Source organism: Platalea leucorodia, assembly GCF_965183815.1.
Source record: "Platalea leucorodia genome assembly, chromosome: 5".
Classification (NCBI taxonomy): Eukaryota; Metazoa; Chordata; class Aves; order Pelecaniformes; family Threskiornithidae; genus Platalea; species Platalea leucorodia.
In genome coordinates this window covers 64,231,410-64,249,339 of record NC_138827.1, presented here as the reverse complement: position 1 = coordinate 64,249,339, position 17,930 = coordinate 64,231,410, and the positions used below count along the sequence as shown (strand labels likewise).

At 41.0% G+C, this 17,930-nt stretch overlaps 1 protein-coding gene across 1 annotated transcript; it reads right to left on the bottom strand.

Moving 5' to 3' along the window:
• Positions 1-312: 312 nt before the first annotated feature.
• ACADL (acyl-CoA dehydrogenase long chain) lies at positions 313-17,693 on the bottom strand. The gene is made up of 11 exons (XM_082313160.1): positions 17,601-17,693; positions 15,357-15,518; positions 12,877-13,014; positions 12,263-12,427; positions 11,208-11,274; positions 9,779-9,943; positions 8,994-9,095; positions 7,637-7,750; positions 5,309-5,436; positions 2,897-2,983; positions 313-1,024 (listed from the first exon to the last, which is right to left on the bottom strand). The coding sequence occupies exons 1-11, from the start codon at positions 17,672-17,674 to the stop codon at positions 931-933; spliced, it is 1,296 nt and encodes a 431-aa protein (XP_082169286.1). The 5' UTR covers positions 17,675-17,693; the 3' UTR covers positions 313-930.
• Positions 17,694-17,930: the final 237 nt, after the last annotated feature.

Genomic DNA, 17,930 nt, shown 5'->3' with positions numbered 1-17,930 from the left:
GCGGGAGGGGGACGGCGGCGCGCGGAGGCGCGTCCCCTCTCCCGGCCGGAGCCCTGAGGGGTACGGGGCCGAGCCCCCGGCTCCCTGCGGCGGGGGAGGCGAAGGTCTGACCCCCAGCACGCCTACATAATTGTAAAAACACCCCAAAAATACGTTTTAGCATTTTTTAGCACTCGGAAACATTTGAAAATATTCACCAGCACCACCTTCCCGTTCTCGAAACTCCCCATCAAAGCCCTGAGGTGAATGCGGGCACAGAGGAAGCGTCCCGGTTCTCCCTGGGGCTTTGAAGTAATGCAGACAACCATCAGATCGCATAGAAATGCTTTATTATATTTATTTGAACACAGTAATTAAAATAAGGCATTCTGGGTTGCATGTAAACATAGAGGTCAGTCGCACGTTCCCTCCTCCTACAGCGGGGGGCTGCTGTGCGGTAAGCAGGTGTATAGTAATGGCAGCAAAAGTTTCAAGTTCTACTTTGACACAGTGATATTTGTCAAGTGGGAATACAAATTCGAAGTTAAATGTTCACATAACTCTGTTTATTTGTTAAGAACCTGGCTCCCCCAAAGAAGAGATTTGGATTCTGAAAAAGCAAGGGCTGGATTCAATATAATGGCATCAAGTCTGAAAGACCGAGCTACCCATGACGTTCCAGACACAAAAACTGCCTTTCACTACCAGAACTTGTAGAACCCAGAGAATTACTCTGTGTTGTCCAAATATATTTAAATTGGAAGTTCATTAAATATTAGATATCCTGCAAATGAGCACACTGTTGTTACTAACACCTTTTTAAATAGTGTCACTTCCTTCAAAGAATACGATACCCCACGTTTATTTTACTTACATTCTGATGTCTGATTTTATGCCATATATTAATGTAAAAGGATTCTGGAAGATTCTCCAGAGTAGTGAGCATCTGCCCTACTTGTCACTGACAATGTCTCTAGCAATAAGCTCTTTCATTATTTCATTGGTACCACCATAGATTGGCTGAACACGGGCATCCACAAAAGCTCTGCAGGGGGTGGGAAACAAAAAACAAAACACAAAACAAGGAAAGATCAAAAACAACTCCTCAGAATGGACATACAATCAAAAGAAAAATATATCCAGTTTTATCTTTGAAGATGCCTCTTTTCAAAGTATGATATTCCCATTTTTAAAGAGGTTCACATTTCCAAAGAGGTTTCAACTACCCAAAATATTTCACCTTTCCAAGTTATTGTGCCAAACTAGGAATTTGGTCAGTATCTCTTCCCTGGTTTTTGTTTACATTGTAAAGCCTCCACTATCCCCCCTAATTAAACAAAAATAAAATAACGCTCTATAAAACCAGACTCTTCCCACTTCCCCCCGCCCCCAATTCTTCTTCCCTCCTTTCCTCACATCAGCTGAGCATTAACTCAACTCCGGAGAGCTAAGCCCCCATTCAGCCACGACACACATCCTGCAGAACAGCATGCCTGCATGAACTGCCAGACCCAGGTGCCTCCTTGTGAAAAAACACCACCTGCAGAGCCAAACTGCTAGTTATCATTGTAATTTGCTCTAATGCCCTGGGCCTGTCTGATCCTGTTGGGAGGACTGCTAACGGTGCTGTCAGTTTTTTCTTTGAGGTGGGACACAAACACCTTGGGAGGAAAAGAAAGTGCCAACTGGTTCCACATCAGCCGGCTACAGCCTGCTACTGACACCAGCTCCAGCTCCATTTGGGCCAGCAGCTGAAAAGCTGCACACAGCCAAACCATTTCCATCCCCGTGCTGGAGCTGGCCCCAGCACATGCACAGCTGGTGACAACACACAGGACGATGACAGTATACAGGACGATGACAGCGTGCTTTTCCATCTTAATTCTGCTTCATTATACAGAGAGCAGCCCAGGAGCAATGCAGCATTCTCTGGAAACATGCATGTTGCTGAACCACAGGGATAATAAAACCCTGTATGGACAACTACTGCACACACAGATAAGAAGGGGTTCGAGGACACCCTGAACAGGGCTTGCTGGCCTTCCTATTTAGTAAGATAGGGTGTGGAACACTCAAAAGTTGCGCTGCTTAAAAACATGCAGGAAAAAGTTATTTTAAAGCAATGTTTCATACTCTTAATGTATTTAGAATAAAAAAATCTAAACCCAGTCAGTTAAAAAAATTAGTTTATCTGCTTACAACAACTGCACAGCAGTCCTGTTTTTGCTATTTTTACTATCAGATTAGCCCCTCTTTAAAAACAAACAAACAAACAAACACCACCAAAAGCTCTACTTATATTAGTGTGGCAAATGGCATGTACACAAAAGGAAACAAATCTTCACAGATAATATACAGGGAAATATTAAAAAACCTCCAAAAATGTCCCTATATTCATAAAGCAAAAAATTGGGAATGGCAAATTCCTCTCTACATATAAATCTCTTAGCTTTTTCATTTAAAAAGGTGTAAAAAGCTGAATGTAGTCAGTCATGCTCTTAATTAGGCAATTTGTTATTTTGTGGTATTACAAAAGATTTAGGCTGACCAACATGTTTTCTTTCCTTCATATGCATGCATTTAATTTCAGATAAAACATACAAACTAGCTCCCCTCATTTTTATTTTTACATTGCTTCTCTGGTTTTTCAATTAACATTTTCTTCTAGAAAAGCAACTTCTATTTTGTGAAAAATAGGTAATAATTGCTCAACAGCTTATGAATTATTATTTGGAGAATCAAAACAAAGCCTTCCTGAAGACATTTGTACAGTGGATTGCCTTTCAATAAACATGATGGGAAAAGGAACAGTAAATCAGTATTAATACAAAACAACTGACAAGTAGATGTAAAGGAAGTGCCTCATTTCATTTTTCTGGTAATCTTTCATCATTCAAGTCTGAAATGTTACACTTACTTTGCAATTGGATACTCCCACATGTACCCCCATCCTCCGTGCAGTTGCACACACTGAGTAGCTATGCTGTTTTGGAGATCAGAAGACCTTAAATGGTCAAAAAGAAATTTGTTTTTTATAAGGATGTTATGCTGTGGAACATTACTAAAGATACAGATAAGTTAGCAAGACAAAAATATAACCAAACTTTTTACTCTATATAACTGATCTTAAATTATGGCCATTAAAATACTTTATCTTATGAGGGACTTTTTTCTTCCTGCATGATTGGTAAGAAATTAATACCTTAAATTGAACAGTATTTAAAGATTTGTTCTCCTTATGGAAGAGCTTTCGGAGAAGGAAAGCTGTCAAAACAGACAAGCTTGTTTACCTTTCTCACAGGCCAAGACATTTCTTTTGTAAAGCAGGTTGATATAGTCTCTTTTCTTATCAAATCCCCCAGCTGTGTCATAAAAATTAACGGCATCATAGGCTTCCCCCCCCACTAGCAACACACCAGGATGCTCTTTGAATATAACCATCACCTGGGGATAATTTATTTTCCTCGATAGATTTTATACTTTCAAATTCTAAGAAATACTGTAATTGTTGAACACGATTGCCCACTGCAAAATATTCAATTATTTCATGATCTTAAAAAAAAAAAATAAAAATCTTTAAAAGCATTTTGTTTTGTGAACGTTCCCTCTAGAACATGGCAGATAACATGCCATTTACAGCTGACGTTCTGTATCTCAGCTTTTGGAAACCTACATACTTGATGTTACTTCAAACACTCGATGAAAATTAGATGAAAGAACCCATAGGATTTTAACTGCACTGGAAGTCAAGCTGAAGTTGAACGACATGAAAACCACCTTCTAAACATACAACTTTCAGAGTGGCAACAGAAGTAAAGAAAATGATGAGTCAAGTCAATTGCTTCTCATAGAATAATGTAAGAGTCCTTTTCTCCAAACCACCCCCTGGCCCTGTCCAGTTAAATCCTTTCAGTTTATTATACCAACTTTAAAATCTGCAATGGCGAGTTACCTCAACTGTCTTTCCTAAATGTATTTTCAGATTAATTTAGCTACATAATACAACCTGTCACCACAAGAGTAAGACCTACAGACCTTTCATCAGATATCAGAAAGAGAGATGCACAAAGTTTTAAAATTCTTCAAAGCTCAACTCAAGTCATTGACTGTACAAGAGGTTTGAAGCAAAATTAGCTGGAGATAGTCTCCTGAAACAGTAGGGAATAAAACAATTCTACATTCAAGCATTTTCTAGACCATGTAAGAGAGTTTTATGGAACGGAACCACAGGGACTCCATTAGGGAAAGGGGAAATCTGCAAGAAAGTGTGGCACTAACATTTGGGAGGGTGGGGGAGTTTCAAATGCTTTGGGAAATTTGTTGAGGAAGTCTACATCTGAGCTGGCACTAGTTGTTTCCTCCTCCTCAAAACTGAATACCTCTGCTTATGTACCTGGTACTTCTAGGTAATCAGTGCCAGGAATAGCACTCAATCAAAATCCTTCCTTTCATTGTAAATATTCTCTCTAGATTCCCTTAGTATTCTCTACTCATTTCCTCTATACTTATTTTTAAAAGTCTAGAATCTGTAAACCTGTGCATATTCCATAAAGTTATTTGTTCATGTCTGATGTGCTTTTTTCTCCCATCTTCGCAAGCAAAACAAAACTACACAAATTCACATGCCACTATTTTAGACACTGCTACTCATCCAGCTTTCTCTGGTTAAACCTAAGTTAACAGATAACACCACCAAGTATGGGGAGAGGGAGGAGGAGTTCTGGCCAATAAAAGAAAGCGCTGTTTAGTCTCAGTTACAGCAATAGCTCTAGCTAACTATTTCTTCCCAAAACCAGATAGCTTCAAAAACTGGCTGGGCCAAACAGCTATTGCTAAGTAACATTAACTAAAAAATATCATATGAGCTTCAAATAAACTGGTGCTTTTTAAAAAACCCAAACCATGCCCCCATTTAAAAAAAAAAAAACAAAAACAAAAACAAAAACCAAAAAAAAAACCAACCAAAACCACACCCAACAACTATTTGCTACAGTAAAATGTAAATGTTTGTCTAAATACCAATGAAGTACTCACTTTTACTTGAAGCTAAAGCCAAGTCCTGATCTTGTTATTAATGGAAGCCTATTTTAAAAGCATGCTATTATTTTGAAATTGATCTGTTTAACCAACACTGGTTTTCAATGTAACTAAGATTTTTGTTGGCTACATGATTGAAGTTAAAGCTAGTGGTCTCTATTAGAAGCTGACAATGTTGTTATTAATCAGACAGTAATTTTATCTTTTCATTAGATCTGAACAGTTCAGTTCTATCATTAGGCTGCTGTCAAGATCATGCAAGTAACACTTCCAAATTACTTTAACCACATACCAATACTTTGCCATAGAAGCTGTGGAGGAGTCCAGACGTTTATCTGCATGCAGCTGCAAACAGTTGTCCATAAAAGCTCGGCCCACACAAATCTGCGTTTTCATTTCTGCCAACTTGTGCTGTACTGTCTTATTTTGGAAGTGGATAGAGGAGGCAGAGGAAAGAAAGAGCAGAAGTAGTACAGTTTTTAAGTGATATTTGAAGTTGAAAATGGAGCATTTTCTAAAAGGATTTCTGTTATAAATCACCATTTCAAACACCTTTGGCTCTGTACATCAGAAGACAACTTACTTTCCGTACAATTATATCTTTACCAGTCTTATTACAGAAAATTACTGCCCTTTACTTCTCAAACCAACTCAAAACATGACCTTAAGAGAAAAAACCAAGAGCCTGAAAACAAAAATTCCTAGAGAGCACAGAGTAGGAGGCACTGGGTGCTCTGTCACTCTCAGCTCCCCCTTGTGGGGGAATGTCCTTTCACTCTGTAGAGCCACTAATTTCCCCAGTTATTAATAGCATTTCTTTGTCTATCGGATGCATTTTTCTACGTATCCAGTTCTTCAGCGTTTAAGTAATATGGAAAGAGACACAAGCAAATCCAAAGGAAATTTTAGACTAACTATCAGAAAGTTTTCCAACACTGAGTTCTGTCACATTAAAAAAGTTTCTAGATAGGAGAGGTAAAAATCCATCACTAAGGTTATATAAAACCAGAGCAGGCAAGCATTCAACTGTCTTCTTGTAATTCCGGTAGGGAGAGGATAAAAAACACCACCCAGAACCAAAAGTTTTTTTCTCATCTCACGGTTCTAAAATTGTATATAACAAAGTCTTCTTGCTTCTCTTGACAATAAATATAATTGACCAGTCTACTATTGTTACAAATAAAAGATTTTATTTCAAACACTGTACTGTGGCATGACTAAATGAATTGGGCAAGGCAGAGATCTAATTAGAAAGGATATTTTATTATATGCACATTCTAGTCATCAGCAACAAAAAGGAAACTGAAAAGGTATGCAAGAATGGATTATTTTGGCAAAAATAATATACTTTATGAAGTACATTGGCCACCTGGTGGTTGGCAGCGGGTTAGCCTAAAAAAGATTATTTTGGCAGTCTCTGCACCGTGAACTACTACAATTAGGAAGCATCCCTTACCTACATGAAAAAAAGGTAAAATATATTTCTTTTGTTAAAGATGCACATTGCACATATTAAATTCCACCTGGAATTACGGATTTCTGAATGCTAACTTTAAAAACAGATGAAGATCATAATTTCCTGAAAGATATCTAGCATTCCAGCCTCTAAAGGGCCCAATTCTGCTGCTATTCGGAACAACTAAAGATTTGATTTTGACAAAGGAAGTCTCAACACTTTGAAATGATCTTTTTTTATTATTATTTCAGAAGTGTGTGTATATATATTTATATAAAAAAAAGAGGCAGCCAACATCCTCTAATGCATATGAGTCACTTCTATCCTGTAAACCGAACATGCAGGAGCTTGGTCTGCTTCAGCCCTAACAGCTAATGTGGTTTTCAGGAAAACTGTAACATTGCAATACTGCGGAAAGCAACGTTTGTTTTATGACTGCAACTAAAGAGCGTAGGCATAAACATCTCAAAACACAATTACCTACCACTGTCAGGAGCGAGGTATGCTCACAGAGAATGACCCAACAGTTTTATATGCAGTCACTTAAATACCCAGCTAGCTGGTAGCTGAGGAATCTCATTACAATACCCATAAAGCTGAACACAAACACCTCTGCAGGCATTCAGTTAGCAAGGTCACTGCCTGGGAGTCCCCACTAGCATCACCCTCAAAGTTCATTTTTCTGCATTATGGGCAGAGGAACGCAGTACGTGCACACGCACCAAGCTCGTCTGCAGTCTGCAGGCTTCCGGGCAGATACAGAAATACATGCAGGTGTAATAGATCCTGTGATTAGAAACTCTGACAGTAAAATGCAAGCCTAAAAGCAATAAGATAATTTTTCTTCATCAGCAGCAAAAAGCCAGTATAGTTTCCACCTCTGTATTTCACTTCCAAAAGCAGCACTGCTGGGAGGTATCTAACTGAATTGTAAAATACATACATTAAGGCTTTTATGGTCTTGGGGTTTTTTTATTATTTTTGTTTTTCAAAACTGAACGATGAGCATGGAGACCAACAACAGCCACAGTCCAACAGCGAAACCTGTGCAAATAGCCCTTTGAAAACAGCCCAGTGATTTTCATTTGCTCACTATTTCACATACACAGATGTAAAGCAAATGCACACTGGAATCTGCGTACAAGTCTCTCAGTTCAAACTCACCTGCAAGTGTGCAATTGTCTTCCCAAAAGCTTTTCTTTGCTTCACATAATTCCTCGTTTCTTCAAACATGAATTCACAACTGGCAAGAGCCATATCAGCAATTAGCAGTCTTTCCTTTTGAAACACAAATTACAGAACCCAGTTGAATTAGTCCTACGTTTCTCCAGATGCACAATTGGGACACAGATGTTCAGTGTTGTTCATTAAGGGAGGGGGGCAGAAGTCACACTAAGTATCAAACCAGACACACGGCATTACTGAAATTAATGAGTGGGACAAACGCCTTGCAGCCTGAAGCTCACTTTTAAGTCTTTCCGGGGTAATGTTCTATCACAACAATGACTCAAAAAACAGCTACAGATGAACCACAGGACTCTTACTGACTGAAACATTCACATCAAATTCTCTTTCGATTATTGGTTTTCACTGCTCAGGTTAAACAACAACTGTATTTAACAATTTCAGTAGGACACCTCTAGAAAAACAAAACCTACAAAATAACATGGCTGTTTTTTCCTTCCTCCTAACATGCTGAAAACCAGAAACTAAGTACAGAACAATTATTTCTAGCACCATTGAAATCATCTGATACATCACACTGAACCTGTTCATGAGTGCATCTATTTTTTTAGAGCAGTAAAAGATCTCCTTTGATCAGTTTTCGTATTTACTCACAGTATAAAATTAAATAAACATGATCCCTACCAGATCAGGCAAACAGTTTTGACAAAGCAGAGTCATGTTTTAAAAAACTACATTGCCTCTTTTTGCTCCCAAAATAATTCCAAAACTTTGTAAACTAAGTCATAAACTGTTATTTCCACTGGCAAGGTATTTTGGCAACTAAACAATTTATTTACTTCGCTATATGGACAAAGAAAGAGTTCCTTATATATTTACTATGCTTCTACTGGTAGAACAGCTAGAACACGAGTGCTTGCTTGTTTCTTTAAAGAGAATGCCAAATGCATCAAAGACCTCCAAGCTACATTTAATTTACTAAGCAAAGTGGTTCCATGCTAGAAGTATACAAGAGAACGTGGGATGTTCTTTTACATACACCACCCTAAGCTCGAGTTCTTCAATAGCTGGGCTGTTGATGAAGAGATCTGGCTTTGAGCTGGTGGGATAACAACATTTTTACCAGTGCCCAAAGAATTGCACTTTTAGCACTAGGAACTGTCTACTTCAGTTAAAAAGCAGCAGTATCAACACAATGTTGCCTACAGACATCCCGATTCTGAGCCCAGGGTGGCTCCCCACGATACAAAACTTCAAGACTAAGGCAGATTCTTGCAATGACAAGAATTGTCTCTGTGTTCTTCCTACAGGCAGCAAACACTCACGTTCCTCTTACCTGAGGGAGCTCTGCCATCAGGTAATAGAAGCCTTTGTTCTCTTTTCCAAGCAAGGCACTGGCTGGCAACCGCACATCTTCGAAAAACAGCTCTGCTGTGTCCTAAGAGGATTTGAAACACAACAGTTTATAGCCTGACATTCTCATCTCTTCATTCCACTTCTTTCACCCTATTTTTTTCTTGCTATTGTACACTTTAGCTTGAAATCATAGAATCATTTAGGTTGGAAGGGTCCTCCAGAGGTCATCTAGTTTATCTCCTACTCAAAGCAGCTCCAGCAAAGCAAGCAGCTGAGGGCCTTGTCCAGTTATGCTTTCCTAAGCTCCAAAGATGAAGGCTCCACAACCTCTCTGGGTCCCTGTTCCAGTATCTGATCACTTTTATGGTGAGTTTTTTTTCTTAATACCTACTTCGAATTTTCCTTAATATAACTTGTGTCCCTTGCCATTCTCCCTTTCACTGTGCTCCTCTAAGAAGAATCTGGCTCCACCATCTGTGCAGCCAACCATTAGGTAGCTAAAGACACCAATAAGATCCTGTCCTTCCAGGATTCTTCGGAGTGAACAAATCCAGCTTCCTCAGCCTCTCCTTGCACATCACATGCTTCAGACTTCCACAGGCAAACTCAGCATACTTACTTTGCATGTGTGTCATTTGTGCTCTAAAGCCTAAGAACTAGACTAGAACCACAGTTCCATTTTATATTTATTTAGGTAATGCCAGGCATTAAGTGGTTTTAGACTTTCTCCAAGTCTATTACGTGCTAGGGGTTGTATGAACTCACTTGAGCTTTCAGGCCGATTTTGTTCAGCTTGCGTCCTTTGATGAAACCTTTTGTTCCATTTTCCACCAGAAAAAGGCTGATCCCATGAGCAGGAGATCGGGCCTCCCGGTTTGTAACCGCAACCACAACCACTACATCGCTCATCCAACCATTAGTGATGAATACCTGTAAAAAATGCAACTTGGAATAAAGCAAGGAGCTACATGGAGAGAAGTTAGAAGAGATCAAGCAGCAGAAAAAAAGATTGCATTGACACTTTCACAGGTGAAATGAAAGGCAAGGTTTAAGTGTCCAGAAGAGTTTTAAGCTTTAAGCTTTCTGAATTAAGTGTTTTGGAACAAGGTCTGTTGAGAAGTATTGTGTGGGTCAAAAGTGTGGAGTTAAAGAATGCCCAGATCTGTTTTTTTTGTCTGTCCCATAACAAAGAAGGAATATGGTATCAAATGCAGATATTAAATGAACACAGAGGTTCTCTTTTCTAGAAATTAAATTAGCAAGGTATAACATGCAAAACTATCAATGGCTTCTTGTCACAACTGCTTACTATAATCCTGTAAAATGATGCATGAACCTGTCAAAATGATCCATCTTAACTCCAGCAAAAGAAATGATCTATCTGTCCTGCTTGGCTTCATCTGTGCAGCATGAGCAAGTATCCTTTTACACACCTGTACATACATATTTGCTTGCACACATTCTCACCACTTGAAATTCTGCTAAGGCCAGAAGTCTCTCTCAGTACCATGTTATCAGCAGGAGTACAAAAGAACAGGGGGAGAAAGAAGATTAAGACATTTCATAATTTTAAAAAACCAAACCCTGTTGAACCCACACTTCCATTTGAACACTTTATTTCTGCCTTCTTGCTTTGCTATTATGGCAATGAAAGAAGAGGTTAATGCTGCCAGCTTTGCAACAGCTTGTCAACACACACAGAGCATCTGATGCAGTTGGGTTTTTTTCTCCTAACACGACCAGCAGACTCCTGAATAAAGATTCCACAGCTTCGATTGTGGCAGCGAGTTTTTACTCAGGCCACAGAAGATTTCACAGTGATAGTATATATATTTTGCTGTTCAACCTCAGTAGTAAAAACCAGCCCTGATCCTGCTTACACTATGCAGGACTTTCCCCCCCCCCACCTTTTCTTCCCAGTTTAAGGGAAAACAGGCGTTTTGATAGGGTTATTTAAAAGCTACAAAAAGAACCTACTCAAGTCCTTCCATAAATTGCCAGCAACAGAAATATCTTAAGTCCTATTAAAAAAAAAAGTAACGGGGGGGGGGGGGGGGGGGGGCAGGTGGGAAAACCCACAAAAAACACAGAAGTGAAAAGATTGGGGGGAGATACTAAGTGGTGTACATCCTTCACTGTCTAAATGCCTCCAGTTCCCAAAGCCTATGAGTGGCATATACGTCTGTTCACTTACCTTACTCCCATTAAGGATCCAGTCACTTCCATCCTTTTTTGCATATGTTCGTATTCCCTGCAAGTCACTAAAATGAAATTCAAAAGGTCCTTCAAGAAAACATTCCAGACACTGCAAGTTGTATCTTGAATTCTACCCAGTATAAAATAAGGTAGATTTTATACTGACTGGGCACGGGCTCAGTGAATATGCATACAAGGATAATGAAATGTGGTGAAAAGGCTGAGAGCATAACAGAAACGACAAGCATGCTGTAGCAAGGGAGAAGTCTACGCAATTGTGCAAGTGCATGAGGTCCCACTTTAACGTATCTACTTGTGGAAGATGGTGTAATACAAGCATTGACACCAACAGATCGGCATCCCCTTACATCAACATGCCTTAGATGACAAACACCAGACAAAACCACATCCTCTAAGCAGGCTCAACCCTGATGAGGAGGCTCTGTAAAAAGCCCCTGGCAACATCTACCATCTATAGAATCACAGAATGGTTTGGGTTGGAAGGGACCTTAAGGATCATCTAGGAGCACGACACCAAGAGGTTTTGCTCTTCACCTGTCCCTGTTTTGGAAACTGGCCAGATCAGCTGTGTCTACTCCAAACGTGCTCTCTGCCCTTCAATAATGACATTTCTCTGTTTGAAAGGATTCAGAGGAAAGAAAATAAGGTGTTCTGTTCCACAACAAAAGCTAATAGTAAAGCCAAGCCCTCTCTACCGAGGTATGTAATTTTCTCCTGACTACATTTCATATTAAAAGTATGTTCATATGACAAGTAAGTTAGTAACTATAAACCCAGACCATAAAAGCAAATACAAAGCATGTTTGCCCACAGTGGGATGATATTGAAATGGATTCTGAGCAAGTATCTTGAAACGACAAAGCTGTCATAAAGTAATCTAAAAGTAACAGTTGTTTTTGAGGTACTACCTGATCTAGGATACTGTCTAGTCACTAAGATGACCATACAACCAGGAGAGTCAGGAATTTTTTTCACCAAGAACATTATGTGCCATCTACTGATTTAAGACCATTGTTTTAGTATTTAGCTTACCTGCCAGCCCCGGGTTCTGTCATGGCGATAGCTCCAATACACTTGCCTGCAATCATTTCAGGGATAAAGCGTTTAATCTGTTCTTCAGAGCCATAGTTTGCAATGTAGGGCATGACTATATCTGAATGAAGGCTGAATCCTGGGCCAGTACAGTTAACATACATCCTTGGAGAGAGGGGGAAAAAAAGAAAGAAGTTCAAACAGAAGTACTACAAAGATTTAAACATTGAACTTTACACAGTTATAACAGACCCAACAATGAAGAAATCCACCACGCAGATGTCTCAGACACAATCTGAGGTTATGGCACTTGTATTGTTATTTATAGAATGTACTTTCACAGCCAAATGAGCACATAACCTACCAGACGAACTAAAATGCTTCCCCCGGTTACTAAGTCCTAACAGTGGAGCACAATGACATTTGTTACTTAAACAATCATCTGGAATACTTAAAACAGGAGGAATTTACATATGTCTAAACTATCCTTTCCGTGAGAAAGATAACACCATTTTCTGTAAGCAAACATATTCCACAATGAGGACATCCTACGGAAAAACATACAGTCTCTTGATAATATCACTGAAATTCTTCCCGAAGCATCTAGTACTTACTGCTCCTCCCAGACCACAGCTGAAGAGAGAATATCCGCTCCAATGCCTCCATGTTTTTCAGCGATAGCAACACCCAGCAAACCCTGCTGTCCAGCCTTTTCCCAGAGCTCCCTGCTCACCTGGCCATCCTTCTCCCATCTGCAAAATGAACACAAGAAAGGGAGTCATGCATTCAATTCCCCATGTGCTGCTGTTTATTTGTCATGGCTGCTGCTTCACGCTACAGCACCTGCAGCCAGGTTTCAATGCATAGGAATAAGCTTTCGGTCTCCCCAACATACAATGTGTAGGGTACACAGACAACTATATTTCCCAGCTAAGAAGCGGTGGCTTAATAATATGTTTTCTATTCTTTGAGTCCACAGATGCTACTGGCATTACAGGGGCACCAACTGCATAACAAATTTGAACTCCTGCTTCCAACATACAACCTGACATCTCTTTAAGCCTTGTTATGAAAGGCAGTGCTGCCTATTGGTCCGAGTACCAGATCAGGATTTAGAAGATTTAGCCACAACCATCTGGATAATTACGAGCAGGTCTTTACCTTCCTGACATTCCATTTTCCCCACGTACAAAATGGGTGTAACACATCAGTATCTTATGTGAAAGATTTCAAATCTACCAATGACAACTGCTTCATAAGAACCGAGCATTAACACATTAGTAACTTTTACATAAAAATTGACCCCTGTGCACTTACTACAAGTTAGTACTGTATCTTGGTAAATTACTGCTGTAAAGTGGTTTCAACTCTGTAAATAGATAGTTGAGGCTTATCTGCTGACAGTTTGCAGATTTTAACACCACAGAGATCACTTATTCTTGGAAAAATAGTGCCTTTTAATGGAGTTTGCCAACTCAACAGAAAGTTGGATGGCCATTAATGGCACGGCATAGCTTTTTTTTTTTTTCCTCTTTTCTTTTTTAAACCACAATTTAAAAATTATATCATAGACAGATTAGACCAGAGATACTCCTCTGACACACCTGTGTGTAGCAGAGCTATACCACAGGACTTTATCCACAGTTAATCAAGTACCTTATCCTACACATTTAAGCTTCCCAAAGCTATTCCCAGAGCTTTCACTCCTACACTGGAAATCTTAAATCTCTCTCATGACCATCTTTGCCCCCGCCACTTTCAGGGCCATTCCTGTCTACTTCACCCATCACAAAAGCTTCTCCTCCTCACAATAATCCACAACTGCATTCACTGATGCCACACTTGTCTTTTCACATCAGCCCAGCCAATTAATATACTATGCCTGAAGCCTGTTTACTTGAAAGGTGTGAGAACAGAATGGTTCATAGGTCACTCAAGTGATGCAAGAACACAAGTCCAACTTGTTCCAGTCTCCCTTGGAAATAGTTGTGTCAGCCAACTAGCAAACAGGATCTTCAGCAACCTCAAGCAGAGCCAGTATCTGTTCACAAACCTGCACTAGAAGTCATTCTAACAAAAGATGAGGGAAAACATCTGTTTTTGTAGACAGAATATGACTGTACAGTAGAAAAGCATACTACTTTGAGGTCACAGTTTGAGGATGAAAAAAATAGTTGGCAACAACCCTGATGTAAGCTGTTTCCATTGCCTCCCGCTGTTCATTTCTGCCCCAGAGCCACAACACCCCACCCACTCAATTGTGCCATCTCAACTGTTTGTGGATACACACTGCGAACTCATCTAGCAGTGTGATTTAAGAATAAGCCCTTTGCTACCCCCCGGTGTTTTTGCAGGAATGTTTTTAAAGTAAAGTAAGAATTGCTTAAGACACTACTGCAGCTTAATGCTTTCTGTTCAAAACACGTTCTGAGTTCATTTATTTTCTTTCTCCAACTATAATGTGATTGGATATAGCTGAAATAAGGGTGAAAAACACCCTCCAGCGCTAGTTCAATGGAAGTACGACACTTCTACTCTTTGCAGAAGACCACACATATTTCCATAGAAGCAAAAAAGACAGGAATTTAAACAAAGATATTTTGTGCAAGTTTCTTAGTAATACACAATCCAGCTTACCATCCTATGTGTACTGTATTTACAAAATCTACTGCAATGTAACCTAGACACAGTGTTAATGCTTTTTGGATGACAGCAGTACAATAGCGTGGCAGCTGAATTCTCTCCCTAACTCCACCCCCAAGATACCGGTGTCAGAGGTAATACCTACAAGCAGGGATACTTTTGCTGCAACTCTGCAAACTGCATTTGCCTGCTCATAGGCCCTAAGACAAAGACGCCATATTGCCTACACTGGAGCTCAAAGAATGCAATGGATTTTTATTACGTGTGATTTTTTTCACATATGATTTTCAGAGGCAAGTTTGTTTTAATTGAGTAAATTTGAAATACAAAGCTTGTAAATGAAAACAAATACCCGGTTTATCCTGTTATATTAAGATTAACACCCCAAAAAGCATTTTGGGGAAAACATGCATACTATTTGGCAAACCAAAATGTTTAAAAGGTATCTTACTCTGCGTGAAAAGGCAGCACTTCTTCCTGAAAGAACTTCCTGGCACTCTCCCTGAAGATATCATGATCTGGCGAGAAGATCCTCCGAATTCCTATATCAACCAAACTTTTAGCAGAAGACGGTTCTGGGCGCTTTGTGCCATGCTGTTCCGTTTGCAAAGGACTGAAAAAAAAAGACAAGTGAAAGCATCTGTTAGGACACAGGCACCCTCATTTACGTAACCCTTTTAAAAGAAAGGAAACACCCGTGTTGTTAAACATAGCTCACATCTCAAGTCTAGCACACTATTGGGTCCAAAGGATACCCACAATAAATGTAAATACCTAACACACACTGTACTTCACTGGGCTGTGAAAGGAGGTAAAGCAAGACTGGTTTGTCCTTAATGCTTCAAGTAAATTAAAAACAATAATAATACATACATAGGTAAGAAGATAAAGTTTCTGTTCATTAGATTCTAAAAATCATCACTGCCTTCTCCCCCCACCACACAACCTCCAAAATGCAATTCAGCTCAATTTAAACTGAGGAGGTAACTCTTTGAACAAGTAAACCTTTTTGTGGGTTTTGTTCATTCTGTACATGCCCCCAAAAGCCCCAATATTGCAAATCCATCACACTGAAAATTCACACACTCAAAATAAAAGCGAGTACAACATGGATTTGCATGCTCTGAGGGCTATATTATACTCTGCGTTATCACATATATCTGCGTAGTTCTAACCTTGAAAATAATGCTTTCTAATTCCTTCTTTCAGTATTTTTTTTGTACAGGAAGGCTAATCCCTCTGAAACTCTGATAAAAATAAATGTAAAAATAAAATGCTTCCTTAACAAAAAATAAAAACTGAAACAGTGATAAATGTCAGTAGTTGAAACCACACAAGGAAAGTATAATTAGAAAATAACAAGGAAGGGTTTAAAGCTTTTGTAGGGGTTTAGAATGTCAAGGAAGACATACTACTTTAGGGCTGAAATGAAAATTCCCTTCTTACATTTGCGCATTGAGTTCTTTGACTTGCTTTTATTTTATTGCCACAGAACATGAGAAATTATAAATACCAAGCTGAACTATATTAAATTGAAAAGGCATTCATTGTTCCTTTCTCAAACTATTTAGTTCATCTCTCCTCAGTTCCTCAGCACCAGTTTCCCGGCACAGCACAGTAATTGTGTGTAGTCCCACAGAGCTTAGCTGAGCTGAGCGTACGCTTATTTACTCTGTTACAAAGGTCTTCATTTACTGCCACATGAAGTTACTCACGCTCTTCCTCGTGCAAAGGATTAAAAGCCCCTGAAACACAGACTCTATTTACTTCTAGTGATATTTGGAAGAAATGGGCTGCTGCAACTTGCTTCTTCAATATTTTGTACTTTCAAACACAGGCTTCCTGTGCTAGGCACACAGTGACTCTCCCAAAAGCTCCACCTTATTTTTAAAGCTGTTTGAGATGATATCGAGCTTTATTTAAGACCACCCTTTTGCTTAATTCGCGGCTCACGGCGCACAGGGAAGGGGCAGGTTGCTCCTTCACGCCAACCGCAGCCCTACGAGACACAACTGGAAGGTCAGAGGAGGCCTGAGCACCCTCCTGCATTTCAGCTCGCCGAAAACCCCCTTCCCCGACCCCAAGCGCCCTGCTGCCACGGGCCCACGGGTGACCGGGGTGCCCGGGCAAGGACGCGTCCGGGCCCGTCACCTGCTGCCACCACGGGACTCGGTGTCCCCCGAGCGCAGGCGGGAAGTGGAGCAAAGGTCGGTCCCGTCACGGGGACGCGCAGGGGCTCCCCGACCCGCCGGGCCCCAGCCGTTCACCTGGACCCCTGCTGCCTCCTGCAACAGGGGCACAGGCACACATATACACACACGCGCCTATACATACATATACACCTATACTTATAACCTTCCCACCACACATATGCAAGGCACACATCCACACCCCTTCAAACATACACGTAGGTGCGTACACCCACCACACAGATATATATTCATATATATATATGTATACATGTGGCACATGCAACCCCATCAACACGTACACACACACGTACGTACGTACACACCCACACCCACCCACCCACCCACCCTTACGCGCCCAAGCGCAGGGGCGCACGCCCACCCTCACGGTGCGCCCCGGCGGGGCCCCCAGACACAGGCGCCCGGGTACCCTCCCCGCTGCCCGGCGGCCGCCCGCCTCCCCACCCCGGCGATGCCCACCAACGCCGGCCCTGCGCCCCGCTAACCTGGTCTGGGCAGAGAAAGGCCGGAGACCGGCTGCCCTCAACAACCCGCGCAGGCGGAGCAGCCGCGCCGCCATCTTGCGCCGCGGCGGGAGGCGGCGGGACAGAGCGGGGCGGGGCGGCCCCGCCGGTACAACCCGCGGCGTAGGCGGGCGGCGGTCCGCTCCTCGCCGGTGGGTTGATCATGTTTGTTTGTTATTATCGTTTTCTTTCCGGGTCGTTGAGTGGCAGCTTCTCGGTTCCGTCAGCGCTGCCCCCCTCCTCGCCCTTTGGGGCGAGTGGAAGAATTTCTGCTGCCCCAAGCCCGTCGCAACGCGCACCCCCGTAGTCAGC